General features: G+C 42.8%; 1 protein-coding gene across 2 annotated transcripts in view; it reads right to left on the bottom strand.

Moving 5' to 3' along the window:
• Positions 1 to 858: 858 nt before the first annotated feature.
• Positions 859 to 16545, bottom strand: part of LOC146853999 (glycine N-acyltransferase-like) — a 160245-nt gene continuing 144558 nt past the window's right edge. For both annotated transcript variants that reach the window (XM_085651863.1, XM_085651864.1), the window contains exon 6: positions 859 to 2484. In XM_085651863.1, the coding sequence (XP_085507989.1) occupies positions 2061 to 2484 (424 nt within the window). In that variant the 3' untranslated portion in view covers positions 859 to 2060. The remainder of the gene's footprint in view (positions 2485 to 16545) is intronic.

The raw sequence follows: 16545 nt of genomic DNA, 5'->3' as shown, positions 1-16545 counted from the left end.
GAGGAACTAAGATTTCAGATAAGAAACTCTTCCCTATGCTGCATTCTGTGCTTCTGCCTCGATTAATAAAGATGTTGAGTTCTGTCTTAAAAACCTCTTCTAGGAAGCCATATCTTGATGCTACCAGCTTAGCAAATGCCAGAGCCATCTCTCTCCAGTCTTGTTTAGGAATTTGTTAGATACATGAGCCACTCTTGAGCGTCAAACTTTGTGGAAAGCAAACATTCCCTTACCCCTCCCTAAATGGTTGCAGACGAGGCAGAAGCACAAAGCTCACAGATCTGTATGATCTCAGCAGAGGAGCTGATAAAGGGGATGCAGGAATATGAATTCTCATGATCTCTCCTCCGCTTTTGATATCATCGACCATTAGCTGTACTTGCACAGACTCCACAACATAGGCGTCAGTAGCACAGGTCTAGATGGGCTGTCCCCCTTCCTGCAGATCATTCACAGAGATTTGGCCGGACACAATGCTCTTCCCCTGACTGCAAACCTAAATGGGGTGTCCTGATAGTAACTTCTCTCTGCACTTTGCTATTCAACAAATACTCCTCCCCCTTAAGCACTTGTCCCCCTTAAAACTGTCTGTAATTTTAGTATTATCTTGTATAAGAGTTAACGCTAGAACTCCAGATCTCTGCGGCAATTAACTACCTTTGTTCATTTAAAAGCTCTTCCACAGGTGTTGCATTTGGTTTGTTGGAAGTGAAATGACTGCTTGGCTGTGAAAATAATTGTGATGTGATGTTCTATAACTGAATTCATGGGCACTAAATGTCGTCATAATTAAAGGAAACAGAAGCGAAGCAATTTTGAAACCAGTTACACTCTGGAACACGAAATTATATAAAGCCATTTTGAACTGACAATATAGAGTGGAGTTTTTAATGATTTTTGTGTCATAAAATTATTTTGTACTTTTATATTATGAGAATCAAATACATGTACCTTTCGTGTACAATGTGAAATCTAGGAATATTTCTCTCCCTGAGGTAAATCTCTTTCTTCTTGATTGAATCTTTAGAAGCATATGACATTTTTTTCTGTACATCTACAGTCATTACAATTATGGTAGAAGTGCCAGAAAATAAAGGAAAACATAACCTAAGAGACAGGGGTTCATAGAGCAATGATCAGTCCATGATACACTTTTTTTGCTATTTTAGTTGATCTTCAGTGAAAAATCTGGACATTTTTGGATTTGGGACTTAATTAGGGACACAGTTAAGTTGTGACAACAGTCAGCCACTCACACATGACCCATGCCCTGTATGTCAACTACTGGTGAGCAACTGTGGACACACCAAAAGATGGAGCTTCGCCTTGGACTTGAGACCAGATTTAGGACCCTACCACACAATGCAGTGCAGCACTCAAAGTTGCTGCGCTGCCTTGCGTGACAGAGTGAAATTGGTAACGCACCTTATCTACAGAGATATAGCAATCTCCTCCAATTTCCATAATGCAGGTGCAGAATCAGGCAGCTGAGCACCATGCCACACCTTGTGCCATAGTGCAGTGTGTCTGCATGTGTCTAGCACAGGTTTTCTACTGAAAGGATACCCTTCCAGTGGAAAATACTACGACCAGGCAAACTGTAAAACTTTTCCTACTTTGTATGTGTGTTGTAAAGTGCAGCACACCTGCAAAGTTGGTACAACAGTGAGAAATAAAAGTATTATTCCTTTTGACACCTACTTTAAAGTGGTGTTATTTTTTGGTGCAAAACCGTGTCTACTACTGTTATTAGAAGGGTTTTGCGTCAAAAAGTAGGAGTGATTGCATGGGAACGTCCATGTACTACCCATTTAATGCCCCTCAGAAGTAGAGTACCAACTTTGCGTTGATTCAAGGCAACTTTGCAGTGGAAAGCCAGGTTTGTGCTGTAAAGTATGTTTTAAAAAAAACTTTTTGAGCTAGGTTGTAGCAAACTCAGCGCAAAATGTTTGTAAAATTGGGCCTTGGGCTCAGAAGCATCAGCGAAGCCTCAAACTCAGCAGGAACATAAGACGATGCTTCACAGTGTCTCTCCTTTGGTAACAACCCACCCTGGCAGGTTAGCGTTTTCTCCTAAGAGGCCGACAGATCCACTGAATGTATCCACAAGGTGCGTTCTGGAGACCCACTTTTCTTGCCACACTCTGGGCTTGCACATTGTGTTCACCGGTAATATAGTAAAATGGGAAATCATCCTGCTGTTGGCAGAGGGTGGCCATGAAAGACTTGAGGAGGCTGGTGGAAAAACCATGGCATCGATAATCTGGAACAGTATACGCCATTCTCATCTCTGCTTTCTGGTCCATGACATACCACGAGATGGCTTTTCCTTCCGAGTCCCTTATGCAAAGTGTTGGCAGTTGGGAGATGCATCGGTGGACAAATCTGAGACTGGCCCCAGTTCCACCATTGACCCACATGGCATTCACCAGCTCAGCATCAGCAGCACTGACAGGGGAGCATTGAAATTCTAGCTGGTTATTCCTGCAGAAATTAGACAAAGTAATATTTACAAACTTCAACTGGATGTATAATGGATAAACAATCAGTTATATATATATATAAAGATATATGTGTGTGTCTATATAAATTCACTGAAAAAAACATAGGTTTCATGGACATTGTAGTTAGCTGGTCACTTCACTCGTACAAAACCATAGAAATTCCACTGTTATAGTTAGTTCAGCTAACTATAACTCGCACCCCCGCAATGCACTGCTCTCGACGTCACATGTGACATCATTCATGGCATGGTTAGTGATATCACTGAGGACATCACTGATGACATCATCCATGTGAAAATCTGAGGCACCTCCTCACAGACTAATATAACCTTTGATACATCCACTGTAAAATACAAACTACCATTTTCGAAACCATCGACACACCAATACTAGTTACTACATTCACACGCACTGATTCCTAGGTCTACACACACATCCACTCATTCACCCATACAATCACTTATACATGCAGTCACTCATCAATACAACACTATACTCATACACCTATTCAGACACTCAAACACCGCCACTCATCCATGGAGTTACTCACACACCTAGTCAGTCATGCAAAGAATCAATCACACTCCCATTTACTCACCTATACAATTATACACACATCACCTCACTAATTCATACAGATAGTAACGCATACTTACTCTCTTATATAATCACTGATACAAGTACACACTCATCCATACAGCCACTCTCACAATCACTCACTCTCACATATAGTTATTTATATACACCATCACTCACATATACTGCCTTTTACATCTGTAGTTACTCACACATGTACCACTGAGACATCCATTTACTCACCAACACACCCTCACCCACCTATACAGCTGTTTCCACATACACTCTTGAACCCATACACCCAGTGAATCAACCACTCACACATCTATGCACAGAGTCGCACACCTCCAACCTACCCACACACACACTCAGTCTCCCATACAAATACTCAAGCAAATAATCAATAACCCATATAGACATTCATGTAGTTACTGACCAACCCATGTTGCAGCTTACACAACAACAGACAGACTGATACAGACATTCACATAGTTTGGTCACTAACCCATGCATTCAGTAAGACACATTTAATCAGTCACTCATACAATTAGTCACACACTTCCTAAATCCTCCGTCCAGACACTTATACACTCAATCATTCTTCAATACTCCTTGGCATATATATAAAACATATTTAAACTTTACAGAACCACACAGTCACTGGATGATGTCATTAGTGATGTCATCAGTGATGTCATTTGAGATGTCATCAGTGATGTCACTGACCATGCTATGAATGATGTAATATGTGATGTCATGAGCAGTGCATTGCGGGGGCGTGAGTTATAGTTAGCTGAACTAACTATAACAGTGGAATTTCTATGGTTTTGTACGAGTGAAGTGTCCAGCTATCTACAACGCCACTGAAACCTATGTTTTTTTCAGTGAATTTCAAAGGTTTTTTAAATGCTAATTTCTAACTATAACGTCTGTAAAACATATGTTTTTTTCAGTGAATTTCAAAGGTTTTTTAAATGCTAATTTCTAACTATAACGTCTTTAAAACCTATGGTTTTGTCAGTGAATTTCAAAGGTTTTTAAATGCTAATTTCTAAATATAACGTCTGTGAAACCTATGGTGTTTACAGTGAATTTCAAAGGTTTCATAAATGCTAATTTCTAACTACAATGTCCCTGAAACCTATATTGTTTTTAAGTACATTTTAAAAAGACGTGCATACTTTTTGTAGTGAAAAACTAACTGTAACAGTAGTCTGTTTTAAGTTATAATTTAACAATGTTTAAAACTTAATTAGCACTAATTAACATATAAGTGTGCAAAAAGTGTGACGCAGAAGCTATGATACCTAACTTCGAACAACAGCGTTCACAGTTCGATTCCCGCCTCCAGCGGCATGTTAGCCCACCACTACATCACTGTGGGCAACACCTTGCTTAATCTTCCCGATGCCCCCGAGCGCCAGCACACCTTTCCGGGGGTAGCTGTACGCTTTACAAATGCTGGCATTTTTTTAATTTAAAACCATAGTGATGAGAAATATTAGCACATATTTTTGTTTCTTCTAATATGAACGATCTTTTTTTTATGTCTTCTATTTAGAATTACGGCAATTAATAGATGTTTTGAGTCATGAGAATGGAAATGAAACGGTTTGCCGGGTAACAGTTTTTAAGCTCTCCAACGTATGTACATATTAAGGTCCTTATACATGTTAGGATCGAAAACCTTTACCACTTCACATTTTGTAACTTTCCTAACACGTGCACAAGTTAAACAGTTAAAAAGTGAGCATGTGTGAACTGTAAAACATGACATCTAAATGGGTGGAGCCGCATCTTCCTTTCATAGACCACTTAATAACCAAAAATTATATAAACCACACCCGTTGTTTGATTAGTTTCGTTTTTGCGAGTTATTTACGCGTGTCCATTCTGTGATGCAGGCTCCCTTTTCTAGTGTCGGATTCTTGTTTTGCGGCAACAAAACATATTCCAGAGTAGTAAGTTGTTTGATTATGGCATAGTAGATATTTATAATACGTAGCTATTAGTCAATATTTAAACATTTAGTAAAAAGTGTTATTGGTTGTTTTTGCCATTTATATGTAACATCAGCAGCTTGTTTTCAGAAACATACAGAATACAGCAAACATTGTACGTTTTCTGGCTCCTTTGAGCTCATATAGTGTGACTTTGTATATTATAATATTGACACTGTTCTTGACCTCAGAGGTGTTGGTGACCCGTCGGCGCGAAGACTAAAGATTTATATGCAACGTCAGCAGCTTCTGATTCTTACTCTGTTTCCCCCTTGGGATCATATAGTGTGATTATGTATATTATAATAACCACCCATTATGATCTCAGAGGAGTTTATGACCCGTCGGCGTGAAGACTAAAGATTTATACGTAACGTCAGCAGCTTCTGCTTCTTACTCTGTTTCCCCCTTGGGATCATACTGTGAATATGTATATTATAATATTAACAGTCATTGTGATCTCAGACGAGTTTATGACCCGTCGGCTCGAACACTAAAGATTTATATGTAACGTCAGCAGCTTCTGGTATCTTACTCTGCCCTCCTGGGATCATATATTTTGAATATGTATATTATAATATTCCCAGTCATTATGATCTCAGAGGAGTTTATGACCTGTCGGCGCGAAGATGAAAGATTTCGAAGTTCCGAAGAAAAGAAGCTCTGAACATATTCACTGCTGGAAAGTATTTCGTTATTGATCTTGTTTTGTATTCATAACTTTATTTTCCTTTTCCTTTTTGAGTGGCATCAGTGACACTCTATATATTGTAATAAAGTGTCATATTTTCACAGAACAGGAATTGGAAATTTGTGGGCACCGGGAGTAAACCATGTGAAATACAGCTTACTGACCTTTATAACTTACTTGATCAGTATTTTTCGAAATTGCAGTTTAAAAAAAGATAGTTTGCATAGATACTTTTTAAGTGAATACCTTTGATAAACCCTACATTTCCGAATGATATTTTTGTATTTCTATTTTTCTCTGTTGCGGTTCCTATTCACCTTCTACCTATTGAATATATAGGACCAGTAGTGTATATTAATATACTACTATCCTATATATTCTTAAAAGAGTGCGTGATTTGTTAGAGGAGCTGTGAGTGACCTCTAAGCCCTCGAATTCTACAGAATAGAAATTGTAAAAAATGATAAAGCGTACATTTCTATGTAATATAAAGTCAATTGTGTTTAACTGTTTTTTACTTGTTATTGTTCATGTGACCTGAGATGATGTAGTGCAGGAGTGTTTCATGTAGCACTTCTTTTCTACTTTATCTAAAAGTAACTCATGCCCTCTTATATTATCAAGAATATGGGGCGACACATTTACAAACTATAGCAGAAAAAAAGGGAGGGTGTGGCCATGCTTAAGGCATATTTTATGAATTGCGTTTTTATTTGTCACCCCTTTGATATATACAGTGTCAGTTTCCAAAGAAACTTTATTTGTAATTGCTTAATAAAAACTGTTTCAAACCTAGACTGAAATTTTTGCTGCGCAACCACACCTCCATGTCAGAAAAGTAAACAACACATTATAAGTAAATAGTGCTCCTGGGAAGTATCCCACCCGCAAACTTAATAAAAAGAAGACCGCAACACACTCTGTTATTTTCCCACCGTGATTTGTACACCCCACGCCAATTATATAAATGGCCCTTAAAATATATAAAAAACAATTTTTACCTTCACAATCCCTATCCACCACCTTGTGACCACTGTACAGAGTTAATAGTGTTCCTCCCCTCCCTGCTACTACTTTGTTTTCCCGTACTCCATTAAAGTGCGTCACAAAATGGTTCACAACAGTGAACCGTTCCCAGCCAATAATGAGCAAACTTGTACTCGGAACACTTTAGCCAATAAAATGTCCATGGTGTTCCGCAGAGGGGAGGGAATCGCTGCCAATACTTCTACTTTTAATGCTTCACAGCAAATTAATATTATGCTTGGGAAGGTCCTGCTTGGAACACGTTACCCAATCAGATGTCCCTGATGCTCTGCGGAGGGGGAGGGAATGGCTAGCAACACTTCTACTTTCAATGGTTTGCAGCCAATGAACATTAAGCTTGGGAAGGTCCTGCTTGGAACACGTCGGCCAATCATATGTCCCTTCTCCTCCAAAGACGGGGAGGAAATGGCTAGCAAAACTTCTAATACCAATGGTTTGCAGTCAATGAACATTAAGCTTGGGAAGGTCCTGCTTGAAACACGTCAGCCAATCAGATGTCCCTGCTACTCCATGGACGGGGAGGAATTGACTGGCAACACTTCTACTTTCAATGGTTCACAGCCTCTGAACATAAACCTCTGGAAGGTCCTGCGTGGAACATGTGAGACAATCAGATGTACTTGCTTCTCCGCGCAGGGCACTTCTACTTTTAATTGTTCACAACCAATGAACATTGAGCTCGTTGTTGGAACACCTCAGTCAATTAAACGTTAATTTTGTTCCACGCACAGGAACAGAACACGCCCTCCCAAACAATATTAAATTTCGTCTAACAAAGTGACACTGTCCGTAATAAAAGTGAACACCGCATTATAAGTAAACATTACTGTGCATTATATTAAAGGAAAGCTGCAATACGGCACATTGTTATTTTTCGGACGTGATTTCCACTGCCTACGCAACATTCACACTACCTGCCTCTGCACCGTACAGACTGCTTAAACTAAGACCACAGTGTTCCTACTATACCCTCTTATACAATTATTCTCTTTTTTTCCCCCTACACCTTTCAACTCAGTCACAAAATGGCTGCCAACACTTCCTAGTTTAAACAGTTCGCAGCCATAAAGCCGCACGCTCGTGCTCGTAACGTCTCAGCCAATCAGTTTGACCTGTAGCCTTGTCTAAAGTTTCCTATTGAAATTGCATGGAGAAAACATGTTTTGGGACCCCACTTTTTTCTCAGCCCCCCTCTTGACGAATCACCCCCAAACTTTCAACATAGGAGCTGATCTGAAAAGAGAAGTTTTTGGGAAGATTTCGTAAACATTCGGCAAACAACGTCAAAGTTATAAGCAAATCAAAAAATGCTTTTCCTATGGAAACGTGGTCCTAACTATAACTATCTATTGGTGACCACCAGTAGATTTTATATATTTATATATATGTATATAAATATATATATATATATATATATATATTCTCACATACTCACATATATATATTTATATGTATGTGTGTGTATATATATATGTATATATATATATTCACTGAAGAAAACCGCAGGTTTCAGGGATGTTAAAGTTAGTTGGACATTTCACTCATACAAAACAAGAGAAATTCGGCCATTATAGTTAGTTCAGCTAACTATAACTCGCGCCCCCGCAATGCACTGCTGATGACGTCAAATATTACATCATTCATGACATGGTCAGTAACATCACAGATGACATCACTGATGACATCTCAAATGATATCACTGATGACATCATCGACGTGATAATCTGATGCACCTCCTCATACCCTAATATAACCTTTGATACACCCACTCTAAAATACAGACTACCATTTTTGAAACCATAGACATACTAATACCAGTTAGTACATACCCACTCACTAATTTTGGGTCTACACACACATCCACTCATTCACCCATACAGTCACTCATACATGCAGTCAACCATCAATACGGCATTATCATATGCACTCACATATCTATACAGACACTCTCACACCACCACTCATCCTTAGAGTTACTCACACACCTAGTCAGTCATGCAAACAATCAATCACACTCCCATGTGCTTACCTATACAGTTATACACACACCACCTCACTTATTCAAACATATACTAACACATACTCACACTCCTATGCAATAACTAATACAAGCACAAACTCATCCATTAGCTGAACTAACTATAACGAATTTCTCTGGTTTTGTATGAGTGAAATGTCCAACTAACTATAACATCCCTGAAACCTATGTTTTTTTCAGTGAATTTCAAAGGTTTTTTAAATGCTAATTTCTAACTATGCCTACAAAGGTAGGGCATGTGAAGAAAGAGGAAGAAAAGCACAGAAAGAAGCAAGACAAATGCAGAAAGAAGCAACAGAAGTCCAGAAAGACGAAGAAAAGTGCAGAAAGAACCAACAGACGAGCAGAAATTCCTCCTGTGCCCCCAACTTTTTGCTGATGGGTACTGGTGGTAACTGACTCTGACTAACCAGGCCTAGAGCCAATGTTATGCTAAAAGACACTTAAAATACAGTGAAAACACCTACATACACTAGGGAACACTATGCTTTGGGGTACCCCTGTGTTTAGCATGACCTCCTCTGTATTTGCCTTGAGTTAGTGCCTTGGTCATTGCATGGGTAGTGACAGGATGATTAGAGTGCTGCAAGGACAGTGCATGGTTATTTTATAAATGCTTGGGTTTTGGCAGAGGGATTGGATAAGTACATGATGCTGGATGGGTGATTGGAGGAGTGCATGGGTAGTGATAGAAGGATTGCTGGAGTGCATGGGTACTAGCTGGGTAATTGGAGGAGTGAATCAGTAGTGTGTAGGTGGTTAGAGGTCCGCATGGGTGGTGCTCAGGGGTTTGTAGCAGTGCATTTGTTGGTGCCTGGGCCATTGCAAAATTACATGGATACTGACTGGATGATTAGAGTACTGCAAGAGGAGTGCATATTGAATTTATAAGTGCTTGTGTTTTGGCACAGTGATTAGATAAGGACATGGAACTGGCTGGTGATTGGAGGAGTGCATGGGTAGTGACAAGGAGATGGCTGGACTGCATCAGTAGTGCTCAGGGGATTGTAGCAGTGCATGTGTTAGTGCCTGGGTCACTGCATGAGCACATGGGTACTGACTGGATGATTACAGTACTGCAAGGAGAGTGCATGGTGAATTTATAAGTGCTTATGTATTGGCGCAGTGATTAGATGAGGACATGGAATTGGCTGGGTGATTGGAAGAATGCAAGGGTAGTGACTAGGCCTGGAAAATTCCGTTCCGCTCGTGGAATTTGTGGAATTTGGGTAATTTCGCGTTCCGTGGAGAACGCGGAATTGCCAAAAATTCCACGATCTGCGGCTTCACAGACTTTTTTGCTTGTTCGCGCTTTCAAAATGCTTGTTTGCAAGATATTTCCCCAGAGCACGCAAACAGCATTCGGGAACAGGAAAAAAGCATCGCAAACGGGCAGAACAAGCAATTCAGCGTGTTCGCGGAACTCTGCGTGCTCGCTGACATTTTTTACCGTTTTGCGGAGCTTTACGTAGCACGACTACGCAAATTCCGCCCACCCCTAGTAGTGACAAGGAGATGGAAGGACTGCATCAGTAGTGCTCAGGGGATTGTAGCAGCGCATGTGTTAGTGCCTGGCTCATTGCATGAGTACATATGTATCGACTGGATGATTAGAGTACTGCAAGGAGAGTGCATGGTGAATTTATAAGTGCTTGTGTTTTGGCGCAGTGATTAGATAAGGACATGGAACTGGCTGGGTGATTGGAGGAGTGCATGGGTAGTGACAAGGAGATGGCTCGACTGCATGGGTAGTGCTCAGGGTAATGTAGCAGTGCATGAGTTAGTGCATGGTCACTGTATGAGTGCATGGGTACTGACTGGATGATTAGAGTACTGCAAGTAAAGTGCCTGGTGATTTTATAAATGCTTGGGTTTTGGCAGAGGGATTGGATAAGTACATGATGCTGGATGGGTGATTGGAGGAGTGCATGGGTAGTGATAGAAGGATTGCTGGAGTGCATGGGTACTAGCTGGGTAATTGGAGGAGTGAATCAGTAGTGTGTAGGTGGTTAGAGGTCCGCATGGGTGGTGCCCAGGGGTTTGTAGCAGTGCATTTGTTGGTGCCTGGGCCATTGCAAAATTACATGGATACTGACTGGATGATTAGAGTACTGCAAGAGGAGTGCATGTTGAATTTATAAGTGCTTGTGTTTTGGCGCAGTGATTAGATAAGGACATGGAACTGGCTGGTGATTGGAGGAGTGCATGGGTAGTGACAAGGAGATGGCTGGACTGCATCAGTAGTGCTCAGGGGATTGTAGCAGTGCATGTGTTAGTGCCTGGGTCACTGCATGAGCACATGGGTACTGACTGGATGATTACAGTACTCCAAGGAGAGTGCATGGTGAATTTATAAGTGCTTATGTATTGGCGCAGTGATTAGATGAGGACATGGAATTGGCTGGGTGATTGGAAGAATGCAAGGGTAGTGACTAGGCCTGGAAAATTCTGTTCCGCTCGTGGAATTTGTGGAATTTGGGTAATTTCGCGTTCCGTGGAGAACGCGGAATTGCCAAAAATTCCACGATCTGCTGCTTCACAGAATTTTTTGCTTGTTCGCGCTTTCAAAATGCTTGTTTGCGAGATATTTCCCCAGAGCACGCAAACAGCATTCGGGAACAGGAAAAAAGCATCGCAAATGGGCAGAACAAGCAATTCAGCGTGTTCGCGGAACTCTGCATGCTCGCTGACATTTTTTACCGTTTTGCGGAGCTTTACGTAGCACGACTACGCAAATTCCGCCCACCCCTAGTAGTGACAAGGAGATGGAAGGACTGCATCAGTAGTGCTCAGGGGATTGTAGCAGCGCATGTGTTAGTGCCTGGCTCATTGCATGAGTACATATGTATCGACTGGATGATTAGAGTACTGCAAGGAGAGTGCATGGTGAATTTATAAGTGCTTGTGTTTTGGCGCAGTGATTAGATAAGGACATGGAACTGGCTGGGTGATTGGAGGAGTGCATGGGTAGTGACAAGGAGATGGCTCGACTGCATGGGTAGTGCTCAGGGTAATGTAGCAGTGCATGAGTTAGTGCATGGTCACTGTATGAGTGCATGGGTACTGACTGGATGATTAGAGTACTGCAAGTAGAGTGCCTGGTGAATTGAGGTTTCACGGAGTGCTTGGAAAAGTACACACATGTCACATCAGGCCCACCCCCTCCCCTCACCACTGTGTAAACGTGCAATGAACAGGAGTGGCTCAGCACACAATCAAAGTATATATGTGGTAGACAATAATATATGTCAAGAGTCCTTAAACATGTAACAGATGAAAAAATACAGTATGTCCCAAAAAAATTCACAGTGAACTTGGATATCTTTATGAAGGAATTTTCTTTTATTCAGTTCTGTAAAAAATGTTCTCTTTTTTCTGGTTGTTAAAATTACAGCATACAATTCATAGCCATAGCCGACGAGGCGCGTTTTGTCCCACAGGGACTTCTTCAAGGCTTAAAATTAATAGGAAATTCTTCCAAAGAAAGATCAAATTTTACTTGTCACTAAATATTCAATCTTCATGGAGCTGTGTGTTTGTATCAGTTGTCATCAATATTGATATTTTATGAAGTGGATATAAAGGTTTGATAGCCTTAATCATGCAAAACCAGAGAGCGTCGCCGAGTCCGTGAACAGCGTGTCGTTCTACTGTGCAAACGTGCCCCCAGGCGCGCTTTAAGTTGGGGGATTAAGTCCCCTTGAATCTTGTGGGTCCCTGGGGCCCAACTGGCCCACCAGGTACCTCCAGTAAGTGCCACAGAGCTGCGTTGCAGAGAGGTGGTCCATGGCCACGCCCCTTTTTACACCTATCTGCAAAGCAGTTCTGTGGCACTCACTGGAGGTATTTGGTGAGCTAGTTGGACCAAGGGACCCTCAGGATTCAAGGGGACTTAATCCCCCAAATTAAAACACACCACGGAGAGCGTTTGCACACTTGTCACATCAGGCCCCCTGCCTTCACTGTGCAAACGCGCCACATGGCTCGTTTTAAGTTGGGGGATTAAGTCCCCTTAAATCCTGTAGGTCCCTGGGGACCAACTAGCCCACCAGGTACCTCCGGTAAGCGCCACAGAGCTGCGTTACAGAGAGGTGTAAAAAGGGGTGTGGCCTCATACCACCTCTCTGCAACGCAGTTCCCTGGTGCTTACTGGAGATACCTGGTGGGCTAGTTGGCCCCCAGGGACCCTCAGGATTGAAAGGGACTTAATCCCCCAACTAAAAAGGTGGCATGGGGTACGTTTGCACAGTGTTGAAGGGAGGGGGTGGGGCCTGATGTGACATGTGTGCAAACACGTCCTGTGGCGTGTTTTAAGTTGGGGGATTAAGTTCCCTTCAATCCTGAGGGTCCCTGGGGGTCAACTAGCCCACCAGGTACCTCCAGTAAGCACCACAGGGCTGCCTTGCAGACAGGTGGTCCAAGGCCACGCCCCCTTTTTACACCACTCTGCAACGCAGCTCTGTGGCACTTACTGAAGGTACCTGGTGGGCTAATTGGCCCACAGGGACCCTCAGGATTCAAGGGAACTTAATCCCCCAACTTAAAATATGCCACAGGATGTGGGGAAAGGGGCCGAGTGGGCGCCCCTACCGAAGCCATTTTCAGCCCCGGGGACCCCATCCACCAGGGCATGGCCACTTTATTTTATTTTTTATATCATATTTACAAAGGAGGGGGGCTGCCTGGCCCCCCTCCTAAGGATTCTTTTAGCCCAGGGACCCCATCCCCCAGGCACTGCCTCGTTTTTTTGTGTGGTTTTTTTGGGGTGGGGGGCTGCGTGGCCCCCCTCCCGGGCCACTTCTAGCCCCAGGGACCGCATTCCCGGGGCTGGCCCTCTCCGTTGGGGACCAGGGGGTGCCCTAATGCCCCCACGGTTCTGCAGGCTCCCTGCATCCTGCAGGAGCCGGCATTGCTTTTCCACATGGGGAGCTGCTTTGCTTCATTGAAGTGAGAGCAGGTTTTTCTGCTCTCGCTTCAATGAAGCAAAGCAGAGTTTGCAATGACAGGGTGGGAGTCGCGAGGCTCCCGCCCTGTCATTGCAAACAGCAGTGTCCCGGGGGTGGGTGCCCCAGGACACTGCAGGAGCCGGCCCTGGGGGGAGGCGGTCCCCAGGGCCATCACTGGCTCCAGGAGGGGGGCTGCGTGGCCCCCCTCCCAGCATTGTCAAAGGAGGTGGTGGTTTCCGGGGTTTGGGGGGGTCCGTCACAGACCCCGAAATTTGCATAATTAGAGCCCTAGGGAGGTGGTGGTCCTCGGAGCGTGTGGGGGGGCTCGAGCCCCCCACACAGGTATTTTTCCAAAAATTCCAAAAATAAGAGCCCCGGTTGGTGGCGGTCCCCGGGGCAGCGGGGGGCTGTGTGCCGCCCGCAAATTTATTAATGAAAGCCCTGGGGGTGGTGGTCCCCGAGGCTGTGGGGGGGGCCGTGCGCCCCCCCAAATATCTATGCAAAGATCCGGGATTGGCCCCCCCACACATTTTTTTACATGCCTCCGGGACTTGGCCCACCCGGGGGCTAATTAATAACGAAGCACGGGAGTCCGCGCTTTGTTTTTTTTTATTTTCACGCATCTCGCGATTATTTTTTTTTTTTAATGCTTTTTTTGGCCCTGGGGGTCCTTGTGGGACCCCCTAAGTAGGCCTAGGGGTTCAGGGTGTTTCTACCCTGCCCCCTTTTCTTGTTTTTACGTTTGTTTTCCTGTTTTCATATGCCTCGGTTCTACAGAGGCACAAAATGGCTGCCAACACATCCTGATTTGAAGTGTTGACAGCCAATTAGAATGCAGCTCATCATCGGGAGGGTACGTGGATCCGCCGTGCCTCTAAATATTGAAACTTTTATTTTTGATTCTCTCAGCAACTACTTAACGGATTTACACCATTTTTAAAAAGGTCGCTTTTCTGAGCCAAGCAGTACCTTCTTGCCAAATTTGGGGTAAATCCGTTCGGTAGTTTCGGCTGTCTCCTTGCATAAAGTTTCCTATGTGAAATTGATTTTTTGACTCTTATTTTTTGAATTTCTCAGCAGCTACTGAACGGATTCATACCATTTAAAAAAAAGGTCTCTTTCTGAACCAAGGGCTACCTTTTTGCAAAATTTTGTGTAATTCCGTTTAGCAGTTCGAGCAGTAGTCGTGTCTAAAGTTTCCTATGGGAAATAACATGGAGAAAACATGTTTTGGGACCCCCCCTTTTTTCTCGGCCCCCGCTTGGTGAATCACCCCGAAACTTTCAGGATAGGAGCTGACTGGAGCAAGACAAACGTTTTAAAAATTTCGTGAAAATTCGTCAACCGGCGCCAAAGTTATTTGGAAAAGAAAAAAAGGCTTTTTTAATAGAAACAAGGTCCTAACTAGAACTACCTGAGATGTTATAGTTAGGCTCACATTTCACATTTGTACAAAATCAGAGAAATTCAGCAGTTATAAGCTAACTATAACGTAAGCCCCTGCAATATACTGCTTATTTCATCATCTATTACATCACTCATGACATGACATCATTGATGACATGACATCACTGATGATATCAGTGGACATCATCGAGTGATTGTGAGTTATTTTATTTTAATGTTACTTAGTGTTAAACATAAACACTAAGATAAGTGGTTGTGAGAGTGCCTGTATGGGTTAGTGAGCGAGTTTGTAAGTGGTGTATAGAAGAGTGAGTGGGTATGTGAGAGACAATAAACATGAGTTAGCTGGTGTGTGAGATTTTATATGGGTGAGTGAGTGGGTGTGTCAGTGCATGTATGAGTAAGTGAGTTGCTGTGTGAGTATCAGTATGGGTGACTGAGTGTGTTTGTAATTGGCTGTGATGGTGCATGAGAGGGTGAGTGGATGGCTATATGAGCGAGTGTACAGAAATATAATTGTCTGTATGGGTAAGTGAGAGGGTACATGTGTGGTTGTATGTGTGCATGAATGGGTGTCTAAGGGGGTGTATGAGTGAGTGAGTGGATGTGTGTGTGACTGTATGGGTGAGTGAATGGGTATGTGAGTGGCTGTATGGGTGAGTACATGAGTGTGAGGAAGGTTGTCTAAGGGAGTATGTGCCTGTCTCAGTGACTGTATAGGTAAGTGAGTACATGTGTTAGTATATGTATGAGTAGGTGAGTGAGTAACTGTTAAGGTGAGTGAGAGGCTGTGTGAGTGGCTATATGGGTGTATAAGTGGGTGCATAGGTGTCTATATGTCGGTATGAGTGGATGTGTGAGTGGCTTTATTGGTCAGTGAGTAGATGCATGAGAGGCTGTATATGTGACTTAGTGGTTGTGTTAGTGGCTGTATGGGTGAGATGATGTGTGAGAGGCTCTATGGATCAATGAGTAGGTGTGTGAGTGTTTGTTTAGGTCTGTGAATGGGTATGTCAGCGGTTGTGTGGAAGTGGGTGTTTGAGATGTACGGGTATAAGTGGGTGTGTGAGTGCTTCTGGGGATGATGTCATCAGTGATGTCATTTGAGATGTCATCAGTGATGTCATTTGAGATGTCATCAGTGATGTCATTTGAGATGTCATCAGTGATGTCACTGACCATGTCATAAGTGATGTAATATGTGAGGTCATAAGCAGTGCATTGCGGGCATAAGTAATAGTAAGCTCCACTAACAATAACTTCTGAATTTCTCTGGTTTTGTACGAGTTAAATGTTAGCCTAACTATTATGTCCCTCTAACCTTTGGTTTTGTCAG

This window comes from Triturus cristatus, chromosome 4_1, assembly GCF_964204655.1.
Source record: "Triturus cristatus chromosome 4_1, aTriCri1.1, whole genome shotgun sequence".
Classification (NCBI taxonomy): Eukaryota; Metazoa; Chordata; class Amphibia; order Caudata; family Salamandridae; genus Triturus; species Triturus cristatus.
Note: the sequence above shows the minus strand (reverse complement) of the source record. Positions and strands in the feature narration are given on the sequence as shown.